This window comes from Dromiciops gliroides, chromosome 4 (genome assembly GCF_019393635.1).
Source record: "Dromiciops gliroides isolate mDroGli1 chromosome 4, mDroGli1.pri, whole genome shotgun sequence".
Taxonomy (NCBI): domain Eukaryota; kingdom Metazoa; phylum Chordata; class Mammalia; order Microbiotheria; family Microbiotheriidae; genus Dromiciops; species Dromiciops gliroides.
The window spans coordinates 179,346,931-179,359,437 of NC_057864.1; the positions used below are offsets into that span (position 1 = coordinate 179,346,931).

Sequence of the window (12,507 nt, forward strand, 5' to 3'; positions counted from 1 at the left end):
GATGTTGTTGATACTGTGTACACTGTTCTCTTGGTTCTGCTCATTTCACTCAGCATCAATTCATGTAAGTCTTTCTAGGTTTTTCTGAAATCCATCTGCTTATCATTTCTTTTTTTGTAGCATCTGTGTAGCAGTTTATTAATACTTCAATACATAAAGTTCTTTTCCCAAAAGATTAGCCATGAATTTAAGGTTAAAATAGTAATACTAATCCCCAAGGCCTGATAACTCTCCCTTGTAGACAACAATGTTTTTGTCAGTTTCATGCACTTTGACTTTATAAAGGACTCCCACAGGAAGAACTTTCTGAAGATTCTCCCAGATATATACAGCTACATTTTCTGTTGTGCTCACGACATCTGCAAAGTAAGGTATGTCCTGGTCCAGGTTCTTATGATCAAGGGGTTTCATAATTGCCTCCTCCATATAGTCTTTCAGGTCTGTCAGATTCTTGACCATCCCCGTAACAGGATCAATCTCTCCATGTATGGTCACCAGAACTTTATAGTTATGTCCATGGCCATTGGGATTATTACATTTCCCAAACAGCTTCAGATTCTTTTCATCACTGAGGGATTTGCTTTCCAGTCTTCTTACACCTTACTCCCCCTGCTTATCATTTCTTACAGTACAATAGTATTCCATTACATTCATATACCATGACTTGTTTAGCCATTCCCCAATTGATGGACATCTCCTCAATTTCCAATTCTTTGCTACCACAAAAAAAGCAGTTATAAATATTTTTGTACATGTGGGTCTTTTTCCCTCTTTTATGATCTCTTTGGGATATAGATATATTGCTGGGTAAAAGGGTAGAGTAAGAATTATAAGAGCTCACTCTCTTTCCTCATATGTATAAAGATAGATATACACACAGATATCAACATAGATCCATCTATAAATATGAATATTTAGAGATAGTATTAGGATATATATGGGTATATTATGCATATATGTACACAAATATACATATATGCATGTATGTCTCAAAGGAGCAGTCTTAGACTGAGGTTTAGGATTCTAAGGTCATATACTTGGCCCTTGATCTCTTTGAGAATACCTGATAACTGTGGAAGTGATTGTCAAAGACTAATATCTACCCTTTGATTGTGTTTTTGGTCCTCCGTTAACATCTCTTTGTGGTGTGGTAATCGTTCTGGGTTTGTGGGATATACTCAGACATAATGCAAACCAAGTACTCAGTCTACATCATGGACACATCAGAAAATCTCAGTTGTCTCTATGTACATCTTATCATTGAGAGAAAAGACCATATTTGGACTCTTCTCAGAGCCCTAGAGACATAGAGTGAATCTAGTTTCAAGTCCCACCTCTTCATTGCCCAAGCTTCCCAGCAGGGGGCCACCCAGCACACAAGGCTCTGAGGAGCTGAGGCCCCTGGGCTTTAGGCCCAAGGAGGGCCTGGAACGGGACCTGCACTTTGTAGGAGCCGAGCTAAGCTGGGAGTTCACCTTGAGGGGCATGAGGTGATCCCCATGTGACCCCAATGTTCAAATCCTGACTTAAGTTTTGTTTCTTGATAAGTTATGTATGGTTATATATGTTAACACAGCACTGTTCTAGTGAGGAATGGGGACATTCTTGCCCAGAATAAGGTTAAGGCCTAGCGTCACAATCTGATTGGTCAACTGATACAATCTTATTGGTCTTTTTTTTTTTTAGTGAGGCAATTGGGGTTAAGTGACTTGTCCAGGGTCACACAGCTAGTAAGTGTTAAATGTCTGAGGCCGGATTTGAACTCAGGTACTCCTGACTCCAGGGCCAGTGCTCTATCCATGATTGGTCTTTATAGTTGCCATATATGGGAAGTTGGTACTATATGCTGTGATTGGTTGTTTTTGTAATGCTGTATGTAAATGAGAACAGTAATGTGATTGGTAAAGAGGAATCCTTAGTGGGTATAAATAGGAGTGCAGGACCTCACTTTAGTGTACTCTCTGGCACATTCAGAAGAGTGTCCCTTTTTCAAGATGAGTAAAGACACCTTCAACCACATTGCTGCCTGCTTGGATTTTTTGAGCTGCGAGCTGCACAACACTATTTGAGATATTAGCTGTGTTTCTAACATCATGTTACATGGAAGCTAATAAAAGCTATTTTTAAATCTGTATGAGGCTTTGTTAAAATCATTTGGAGGGGGGGCAGCTAGGTGGTGCAGTGGATAGAGCACTGGCCCTGCATTCAGGAGGACCCGAGTTCAAATTTGACCTCAGACACTTAACAATTACTAGCTGTGTGACGCTGGGCAAGTCACTTAACCCCAATTGCCAAAACAAAACAAAAACAAACAAAATAAAATCATTTGGAGGGGATGGGAGGTTATGTCATGTGAGTTCATCCAAAGGGAACTCCTGGCATGGAGATTTCTTCCACAAATGCAGACTAGCAATTTACAATCCTAAAGAGTTGTCTAGTTAAGTGACCCAGAATCACATGGCTAAATTTAGTCTAGGCCATCCTAATTGTAAGCCCAGAATTCTATACCATGCTGCCTCCTCTTGGTTAAAATTCCTAAAAGAAAAAAGAATTCCATGTGAAAAATAAAAACTTTCTCTAGTCCATTGGAGCTGTGTCCTGTGGAAGAGCCTACAAATTTGGAAAAGGCTTCCAAGATGGGCCCAGCAACTGACTACAGTAAATTATCTGAGGATCAATTTAGCTGAGTTGGGAAAGGCTCATCACCAGAGAGCAGGCCACCAGGCAGGGAGAGATTGGGAAAGGGGAGATAAACGCTCATCTTCTAAGAGGTTTAAATAATCTGTTATCAATAGAAAAAAATTAAGCACATGGATGAAAAATAATGAATCTTTAAAGTGCTAGGGTGGGGGCAGCTAGGTGGCGAAGTGGATAAAAGCACCGGCCCTGGATTCAGGAGTACCTGAGTTCAAATCTGACCTCAGACACTTTGACCCTTACTAGCGGTGTGACCCTGGGCAAGTCATTTAACCCCCATTGCCCCGCCAAAAAAAAGTGCTAGGGTGGTATTTTGAGCAAAAGATGGGGTATTCAGAAATGACTGGGGGGGGTCATTTAAATTCACATATTTGTTTAGCTTTGAGGCTTTAAAAAACTAAGGAAAAATGAACGTAAATTCTTACTAGACATAGCTGACAGATACCCATGCAACTCTACCTTCCTCTTTTTTCTCACTGAGGAACACTATGCTCTCTTGCAGTGTTAAATGATACTTAGAGTGTTCTTGTCCTTCATAGAAAATAAAAGGGACACATATATAATTAATTCTCCATGATTTTTTTGTACAGTTTTCTCTGTGAAACCTTCAATGACAGATCTCCTGTCACTCATTGATGTTTAACAAGCAAATAAGATACCTCCACAATAAATACATTGAGCCCAAGCTATGTCATACCCCATCTGCATGTGGCTGCCTATAAAGGCTGACATAATGAATGGGAAACAATTTCCCTCCATAATTCTCTGGAGGAGCAGGGGCTCTGATTTTATGCCTGTCCATAGAGCAATCTGTGGACCTTCACCGCCATTGCTTATATTATATATGCTATACCCCCCACCCCCACCCCGGGAGCCAATCCCAGATGCTAACATTTGGCAAGGAAGGGGGGAAAATGAAAGTGCTATAACCCTTTTAGCAACAGATTGGAAAGAAAATTTAAATGTTGAGTTGCTTTCTGGGTGGGGTGTTTGGGGGGCGTTGGCAAAAGAGTATGGGGCGGGGGTTTCCTGTAACCAAAATGGCTTTCTCCCTTCTTTATTGTCAAAAAGCTGTGATTTTCATGGAAAGCATGTTAGCTCTAGCTCAGAAGATCAGAGCAGTTTGGGTCTAAAGAGTGTCACTCTCACCTTTTTGCTATCATTATTAATGTGGTGAGACTTCAGGAAGACGGCCCCGTAATTTGCTGCTTGACTGCTGGTTTTGACACAACATGGTGCCCTGGGAAACCTCATAAAGAGGCTGATGTGTAATGATTTGGGGCTTTCATCAGAGACTCTCACAGCTGGGGCTAGGGGAAAGGAAAAGAAATAATAATGAAGGAGGGCCTGTAGTCTCCTTTTCCTTCTTCTCTTCAGCCTGTCTCCCCACCCCCCACCCCCGCCCCCAAGCCAAGTACTTCACCGTTTGAATGAATCCTTCCTGTGGGGTAGAAGAGCTTCAGAGAAATAGAGAAAGAAATTATTCATATTTCAAATGGTTTTTTTCAGGACTGGATGAACATTCAAATGCTTTGGTTTGTTGAAAGAGCTCATAGAAGATCTTGTGTTTGTAACACCAGAACAGACTGGTGGGCAAACAAAACTAAATAGGTCTAAACATAAGTCATCTGAAAGCAGCCTGGGATGGGAGATAGGGTTTCACAACAAAGCAATTCTCCTTGACCTCAGCCAGGTATGCCATCCTGGCCTATCACCATATGCCCAAGCACAGACTCAAATTCTGTGCAGAAAGTCCTTGACCTAGAATTCTTTCTCTTAAGATGTCATTACACCTCCTTTAACAACTACTGGAAATAATGGGTACTCTATACTTTCAACTATCTAACATTCTATAAAACTAGATGAGAACTTTCTTTCTCAGCAGACCTTTTCTTCTTCTTTGTCAGAATTCAGCTGGGTATTTCTCACTTAATATAATCTGGCTCCAACAATGTTGAATCACTAGAAGATATTTAGAATGAGATCTAGTTGAGGAAATGGGATAGGAGGAGAGGAGGTTCCTTCTGTTTGGGGAGAATGCACCCAAAAGTAATTTCAGTAATTTTTTGTGGCTTATTCTTATTTCAAATGGCTTTTTTTTTTTCAGGACTTGGTGAACATTTGTGGGACATATTTTAAGGAAATAATCTCTTCCCTCTAAAAGGGTGACTTTAATTTCTACCTTGAGGGGAGCAGGAGAAGTGGCCGTGAGGCCACCCACAGAGGGGTACCAAAACAAATTCATATTTATCTGCTCCCCTAAATTTTTGCATATCTAGGGGTAGAGTTGGTTCAGAACCACAAGCTGCTTTCCTGGCTATCTTTCCCCTCCCCCCTCCAACTATTTAGTTGTTTGTCCTTATTTTTAACATTCAGAGGTTTTTTTAATTTTTATTTTCAAATTCTCTCTTTCCCCACCCATTGAGAAAGTGAACAGTATGATATAAATTATATGTGGGAAGTCATAAAAACATTTCCATATTTGCCATGCTGCAATAAAATAAAATAAAGAGCAAGAAACTTAAAGAAAGTATAAAAGGTATGCTTCAACCTGTACTCATAGTTCATCAGTTCTCTCTCTGGAGGTGGATAGAATATTTTATCATAAGTCCTTTGGAATTGTTTTGGATTACTGTACTGATTTGAGTAGCTAAATATTTCACATTTGATCATTGTTACAATATGCTGTTACTGTGTACAGTGTTCTCCTGATTCTGTTCACTTCACTTTGCATTAGTTCAAGTAGTCTTCTGGATGATCTCTCTCTGTCTCTCTCTGTCTCTCTCTCTCTCTCTTTCTGGTGGAAGAATGGGGGTTAAGTGACTTGGCCAGGGTCACACGGCTAGTAAGTGTCAAGTGTCTGAGGCTGAATTTGAACTCAGGTCTTCCTGAATCCAGGGCCAGTGCTTTATTCACTGTGCCACCTAGCTGCCCCTGTGGAGTTGATTCTAAAGAGATTCTAGAATGATGAGTAACTCTCAAAGAAGGAATTCAAAACACTCCCACCAACTCCAACCCTCAGTCACACAAGGTCAAGTTATTTCCACAATTTAGGAGAATTTCATGCAAAATAAATCAGGCTGGTAATCAAGAGAGCCATTCTGGAAAGCAATTTGAAGTTGTACCCAAAAAGTTAATAAAGTATTTATAATCTTGAACCCTGCAATATATCAACTAATTTAATATCCCAAAGAGATCAAAGAAAGAGAAAAAGGATCCATATGTACAAAAGTATTTAAAGCAGCTGTTTTTATAATGGCAAAGAACTGGAAACTAACAGGGCATTCCTATCGTTTGAGGAAGGGATGAAAAAATTATGGTATATGAATATTATATTGTAATAAATTATGAAGGGGATGGTTTCAGAGAAAGATGTGAAGACTTGTATGAACTGATGCAGAGTGACATAAGCAGAACCAGGAGAAAATGCACAATCACAACATTGTAAAGAAAAAAACACTTTGAAAGACTAAAATGCTGATAAAGTCAATGACCAACTATAATTCCAGAGGACCAATCATGAAACATGCTACTCACTTCCTGAAAGTAAGGATAGATTCCACATGCTAACAGAAGCATGTATATATATATATATATATAAACATATTTCACTAAAATCATATTTATCAAGTGATTTCACTGATATGGGAAAGTCTACTAATTCAGATGGGTCCCTTTTCTTCAACTTAGTCTTTAATAGTTGCCTACGGCATTGAAAAGTTAAGTCACTTGTCCAGGGTCCCCAAACCCTAAGGAAGCTCCCTATATACTACTCCACAATGCCTTGCAAAATGCTTTGTAAATGTAAATATAAATGTCAGCTATTAGATCAAGTTTATTTGTTCACTTTGCTGAAGATAATGGATGCATTTAAAAACATTCTAAACTTAGCAAACAACAAATAAGATGAATATTTCCCTGTAGAAAGGAAAACAGAAAAAATGGATTGTATATAAACCTGAGAATCTCCATTACATTCAGCTTATTTTTCCTTTAAATATATAATAAATTTAAGGTATAACTTTCAAAATTACCATTTTTGTCTGTTTCCTTCTGACCTTCCTTTTTTTCTGTGTATTTTTTAAAAAAATTCTTCAATGACTCTCAAAAAAAGGAGGGGAGGCAACCCTACAACTAGCACCTCCCTCTTTCATCAACCACCCTACCCCTTCCATTAAAAAAAGAGTGGAAGACAAAACCCTTGTAACAAATAAGTATAGTCAAGCAAAACAAATTCCTGCATTGGCCATGTGCAAAAATGTAGCTCTCATTCTGAACTTTGAATAACCACCAAATCCTTGTGTAGTTTCTGGTTTCACTTATGGGCAGCTCTGAAGTTCTCCACAGGACACATTTCTGAGCCAAAATAAACCAAAGGTTGAGAGTAGTGTCCACTGAAATTCTCCTTTGAGACCCAGGTACATGAACAGCTGTCAAACTAGCATGGGGTTGAAGTCCTAATTGAATTGCATAAGCTTTCTAAATGTAGATGACTTTTTTTTTCCATAACTCCTTTCCACAAACAATAGATTGGGGAATTCACAACTCCACCTCAAATCTGAGAGGCTATCCTGCAAAATAAAGCTGGGGAAAAGAATAAAATCATTTCTATTTTGCTGACCCTCTCCAGTCACTTCTCAGTGCTAACCAGCAATCTCAGGTAGAATGTTCCAATTGGCAGCAGTAGCCAGAGATGTCCCAGAGTAACTGCCTCCTCATCCTAAGATTACAGTCATTATGTTGATTTATGCCTCCACAGTGAAAAGTAGCAATCTGGTAAGGTAGCTAAAAATGAATGTCTCTTCCCAGAGCAGAACTCCACCCAGCTGAGCCGCCGAATGAAGCCACTGCACACAGCAATTAGGTGGGCCAGTTCTGCTTGCCTGGCACACAAGACCAAAGTCCAATGGCTCAGGATTTCCCACCCACTGCAATAATTATCATGACTCCCCAACTAATGTCCCCTTTGCCTTTCATAATACCAGCCTGTAGTTTATCCACTTAAAGGAGCCTGACCCTTCAGTTTTTGTTTGCATTTTTCTGTTCTTCAATCCAAATCCAGGGGCAGGGGAAAGTTAGTCAACCCATATTATAATATCAGGTTTAGGTTTGATATTTTTGTGTGATTTGTCTTTGCTTTTGAAGGGGCTCTTTGGTTCTTATCAAGAGCCTCCCAATACCCCATCCTACCCATTTGTAGAGGTGGGATGTCCAAAGGTGATGATTGTACATGTTTTCAAACTTTTTCAATGCACTGACTTTTTTTTTCTTCCTCTCTAAACAATAATATTTGTCATAAAGGATGACTGAGAGAGAAGGGATACATGGTATACTATGGTGATGTAAAAAACAGAAAACAAATAAAAGCTTATCTTTTTTTAAAAAGAGCCTCCCACTTGGAAAAAAAGTTTCTAAATATTGATTCTATACTACCCTATTGAATAAAATCCAGGTGATAGACTGGGTTTTTAACTTTTTAATGGGCGGTTCTATTCATGTATGACACTGACTACTTATGGCCCCCACTGCCTGAAGGACAGATATGTTACATTCCATCCCTCTCCTGGGTTCTCTGGTACCCTTAAAGAGTATGGGGATACTGGGCAAGTCACTTAACCCTCATTGTCCTAGAAAAAAAAATGAGTATGGGGATAAGGGGACAGATAGGTGGTGCAGTGGATAGAGCACCTGACCCGGATTCAGGAAGACCTGAGTTCAAATCCGGCCTCAGACACTTGACACTTACTAGCTGTGTGACCCTGGGCAAGTCACTTAACCCTCATCGCCCTGCAAAAACCAAAAAACAAACAAAAATCTAACTCATTAAAGAGTATGGGGATATCTAAGCCCTTTGCAAATGGCTCCAGCCTCCACTGATGGTACACCCTAAAGTGTAGTACACCCCAGTTTCACTTAACCACTGGACAGTCATATTAACTTTTACAAAGGAATATTTACTTCAAAAGGTATAATTCCAAACAAACAAACTCACTCTCCCAATGCATGTGGCTTGGTACTTCCCCCTGTACCACCTCAGTTTCTCAGAAAGGGAATAAGATTAGGTTCATAGCTTAGCTCAGTTCCTATAGAAGACAGTCACAAATTCTAAGTCCAAACTTCCTTTATTTGCCCTGGCTTCTCTGGGCTTCCCTGCCAGGCTGGCTGGCTGCAACGTCCCAGCTGGAAGCTTAGTTCCAAGGCTGTCATAGTTCAAACTCCAGGTCTGGAGGGGATGACTGATCTCACCTGAGATGACACAAAACAGAAACAGAAATCCCAGGCCAAGAGGAGCTTTAGAGCCAAGGGGGAGAAGGGAAAGCAGATGAAGGAAGTCCTTCCCCTATCACCAGTTCAGGTCATGGCACCCCTACTGTGAGGCAACTGTGATCTTCCCTCTCTAGACTAGCAGGAAGGAACAGGGAGGAAAGAGAAAGCCTGTCCCAGTCTGGGTTCTGGCCATGCAGACGATCAAAGGAGACCACTCTCATTCATGTGGCAGAGGAATGCAGAGAGCTTCCATGTTAGGAGATTTGGACATGCTCCGTATATTATCCAACTTCCACTGGGCCTTCACCCTAGTAAACCAATCCTCTTACTGCTTCCTGATAGATTTTTTTATCTCACCCCTTACAGAGACTGTTCCAGACCTCTCCTCAAGCCTCCCACACCTCCTCTTCCCCCCTGCTCTCTTAGCTCAAGGCTCCTACTCCTACTTTACCTCTTCTCCCCTTTTCTTCATCTCAAAACTCCTTGATGCCCCCCCCCCCCCCGCCACACACACACACACACACACACACACTTCCTCTTCCTTTACTCCAGACCCTGATAATAAGGTGGCTTTTCTCCAGGAGATTTCTTTCCCTCCAATTATCTTCTTTTTTGTTTTGTTTTGTTTTGTTTTGGTGAGGCAACTGGGGTTAAGTGACTTGCCCAGGGTCACACAGCTAGTAAGTGTTAAGTGTCTGAGGCTGGATTTGAACTCAGGTACTCCTGACTCCAGGGCCGGTGCTCTGTCCACTGCACCACCTAGCTGCCCCTCAATTATCTTCTAATCTTCAGTCATTCCCTGTCTACCGATTCTTTCCCTACTGGGTACAAACATACCCATCACTCCCATCTATTTTTCAAAGAGATTTTCCTTTTTACCACTACCACCACCACCACCACCATTCTTGCTCTCTTCTGTCTGACCATTCCTTCCAGGACACCTTTGCTGGATGATCATTGCGTCTCCTAACTCCAGTATACCCCCAAGGTTCTGTCCTGGGCTTTCTCTTTTTCTCTTCACTCTTTCATTGAGTGACCTTATCAGTTACCATGAGTTCAATTATCATCTCCATGCAGATGACTCCCAGAGCCATATGTCCAGCCAGACTCCATGTCTTTCCTGAGTTATAGAAACTGTAACTGACTATTAGGCATTTCAAATTGTATGTCCCGAAGTCATCTCAAGCTCAGCATCTCCAAACCAGAACTCATTATCATTCTCCTCCAGACCCACACCTTTTCCAAACCTCTTTCTTTATATCCATTGAGGACACCACCATCTTTCTAGGCTTCCACATTTGAAACCTCAGTGTTGTTATCCTGAACACCCTACTCTGTTTTATCCTACATATCTAATCAGTTGAAAAATCCTGCCATTTCAGCCTCCACAGCCTGTCTTACATCCCGCTCCTTCTTACTTCTCCATAGCCACCACCTCTGCTCTGGTCCTTATTACCTCTCTCCTGGACTGTTGCAATGAACTCTTTTATTTTTTTTGGTGAGGCAATTGGGGTTAAGTGACTTGCCCAGGGTCACACAGCTAATAAGTGTCAAGTGTCTGAGGCTGGATTTGAACTCATATCCTCCTGAATTCAGGGCCAGTGCTTTATCCACTGTACCACCTAGCTGCCCCAATAACAGACATATTAACACTACCACTCCCCAAATTCCCGGGAGGCATAACCTCCCCCTTGTACCATCTCAGTCTCTGAAGAGTGGAGGAGAATTACATTCATGGCTTAAATCAGTTCCTATATAGTACAGTCCCACCAAGTTCCAAGTCCAAAGCTTCCCTTGGGCTTGAGGCACAGGTACCCTGGATTCTCAGCTTCTCAGCTGCATGAGACCTAGAATCCTGACTTCAAGGTCACTGTGGCTCATGCTCCTATGTCCAGGGCCTCTACCACCTGCACCTAGAAATGAAAAGAACAAGACCAATAAATTCCCCAACCATGATTCTAGGGGCCACAGAGCCCAAGGGGGCAGGGAGGTGAACCTTACCCCCACACAGCTCAGGACATAGTTCACAGCGGAGGTGAACAGGACCTTGACCGAGCTCCTCCTCCACCCTCCCTGAGATGCCCTCGAAAAGAATGAAGCAACTGTCCCAACCGGGTGCTTTTAAAGATACAGCCTGTTCCAACTCTGAAGCTAATTGCAAAAGGCTACTCCTACTCACACAGTAGGAGAAAGCAGCATGCCTTCTCCCAGAAGCAGGTCCCTGGAGTCTTCCACATGGGTGCCAGCATCTTGTGGGATCTGGACATGTGCAAGGCCCCACTACATTCAAATGCAAGCCTGACCATGTAGTACTCCTATTACAAAGTAGCCGTACACAGTCAACCCCAATGGCTCTTTATTGCCTCTGAGATAAAAACAAACTTTTCTGGCTCTTAAAGTTCTTCACAGCCTAGCCCCAGTGTACCCTTCTAGTTTCATTATACATTACTTTCCTTCCCACACTCCACCCTCCAGTCAAATAGGCCTTTTCGTGATTCCTCACACAAAGAGCTCCATCTCTCATCTGTGTCTCTCTATACTGGCTATCTGTCCCTCATGCCCAGAATGCACTTCCTCCACATTGTAGAGTCCCTTACTTCCTTCAAGTCACTGCTTAAGTACCACTTCCTACATGAAGGTTTCCTAATCCCCACTGGCTGCTAGTGACCTCCTTCCCTGGTTTGCTGGAGCCAGCTCACAAGACTGATTTTCAGTGTGAGCATTTACACCCCCTAGAAATCCCAGGGCTTGATTGTTTTGTTGATTGTCTAATCTTAAGAAAGTAGTGGGGAAATTTTTAATAATGCAGATTAAAGTTTAAAGCCTGGGGGCAGCTAGGTGGCACAGTGGATAAAGCACTGGTCCTGGATTCAGGAGGACCTGCATTCAAATCCGACTTCAGACACTTGACAATTACTAGCTGTATGACCCTGGGCAAGTCACTTAACCCTCACTGCCCTGCAAAAAAAAAAAAAAAAAAGTTTAAAGCCTGATATGTGTATGTTGTTTTTTCAGAGGGCCAGTTGTTATAAAATTTACCGCCATACTTCAACTCTTTCCCTAACTACCTTGGATTTATTTGGTATTTATTCTGTATATGCTTATATCTATAAATATTTTCTCTCCCTATAAAATGTAAGTCTCTTGAGAGCAAGAAAATGTGAAGGGAAATAGGTACATTAATGAATTGTTGGTGGAGTAGTGAACTGGTCCAACCATTGTGAAGAACAATCTGGAACTATGCCTAGAGGGCAATAAAACTGTGCATATCCTTTGATCTAGCAATAACCACTACTGGATCTGTACCCCAATGAGACCCAAGGAAAAGGACCCATATGTACAAAAATATTCATAGCAGTTCTTTTTGTGGTGGCAAAGAAGGATGTTCATCAGTTGAGAAATGACTGAACAAGGTGTGGCATATGATTGTGATAGAGTACTATTGTGCTATAAGAAACGATGAGGGGGGTGGATTCAGAAAAACATGGCAAGACCTATATGAACTGATGCAAAGTGGAGTGAGAAGAACTAAGAAATTGTATA

At 41.4% G+C, this 12,507-nt stretch overlaps 1 protein-coding gene across 1 annotated transcript; it reads right to left on the reverse strand.

Moving 5' to 3' along the window:
* Positions 1 to 186: 186 nt before the first annotated feature.
* On the reverse strand, positions 187 to 12,009 carry LOC122754792 (6-pyruvoyl tetrahydrobiopterin synthase-like). Its single transcript, XM_044003245.1, has 3 exons — positions 12,004 to 12,009; positions 11,144 to 11,223; positions 187 to 589 (listed from the first exon to the last, which is right to left on the reverse strand). Exons 1-3 carry the CDS (start codon positions 12,007 to 12,009, stop codon positions 208 to 210), a joined length of 468 nt encoding a protein of 155 aa, XP_043859180.1. The 3' UTR covers positions 187 to 207.
* Positions 12,010 to 12,507: the final 498 nt, after the last annotated feature.

Bases quoted from the DNA above. Each gene is read 5' to 3' on its own strand.
- LOC122754792 (XM_044003245.1), bottom strand. The intron at 590-11,143 runs GTGAGTAGGAGT...AGGTGTAAGAAG, and splicing joins ATGCTGCTTTCTCCTACTGT to ACTGGAAAGCAAATCCCTCA.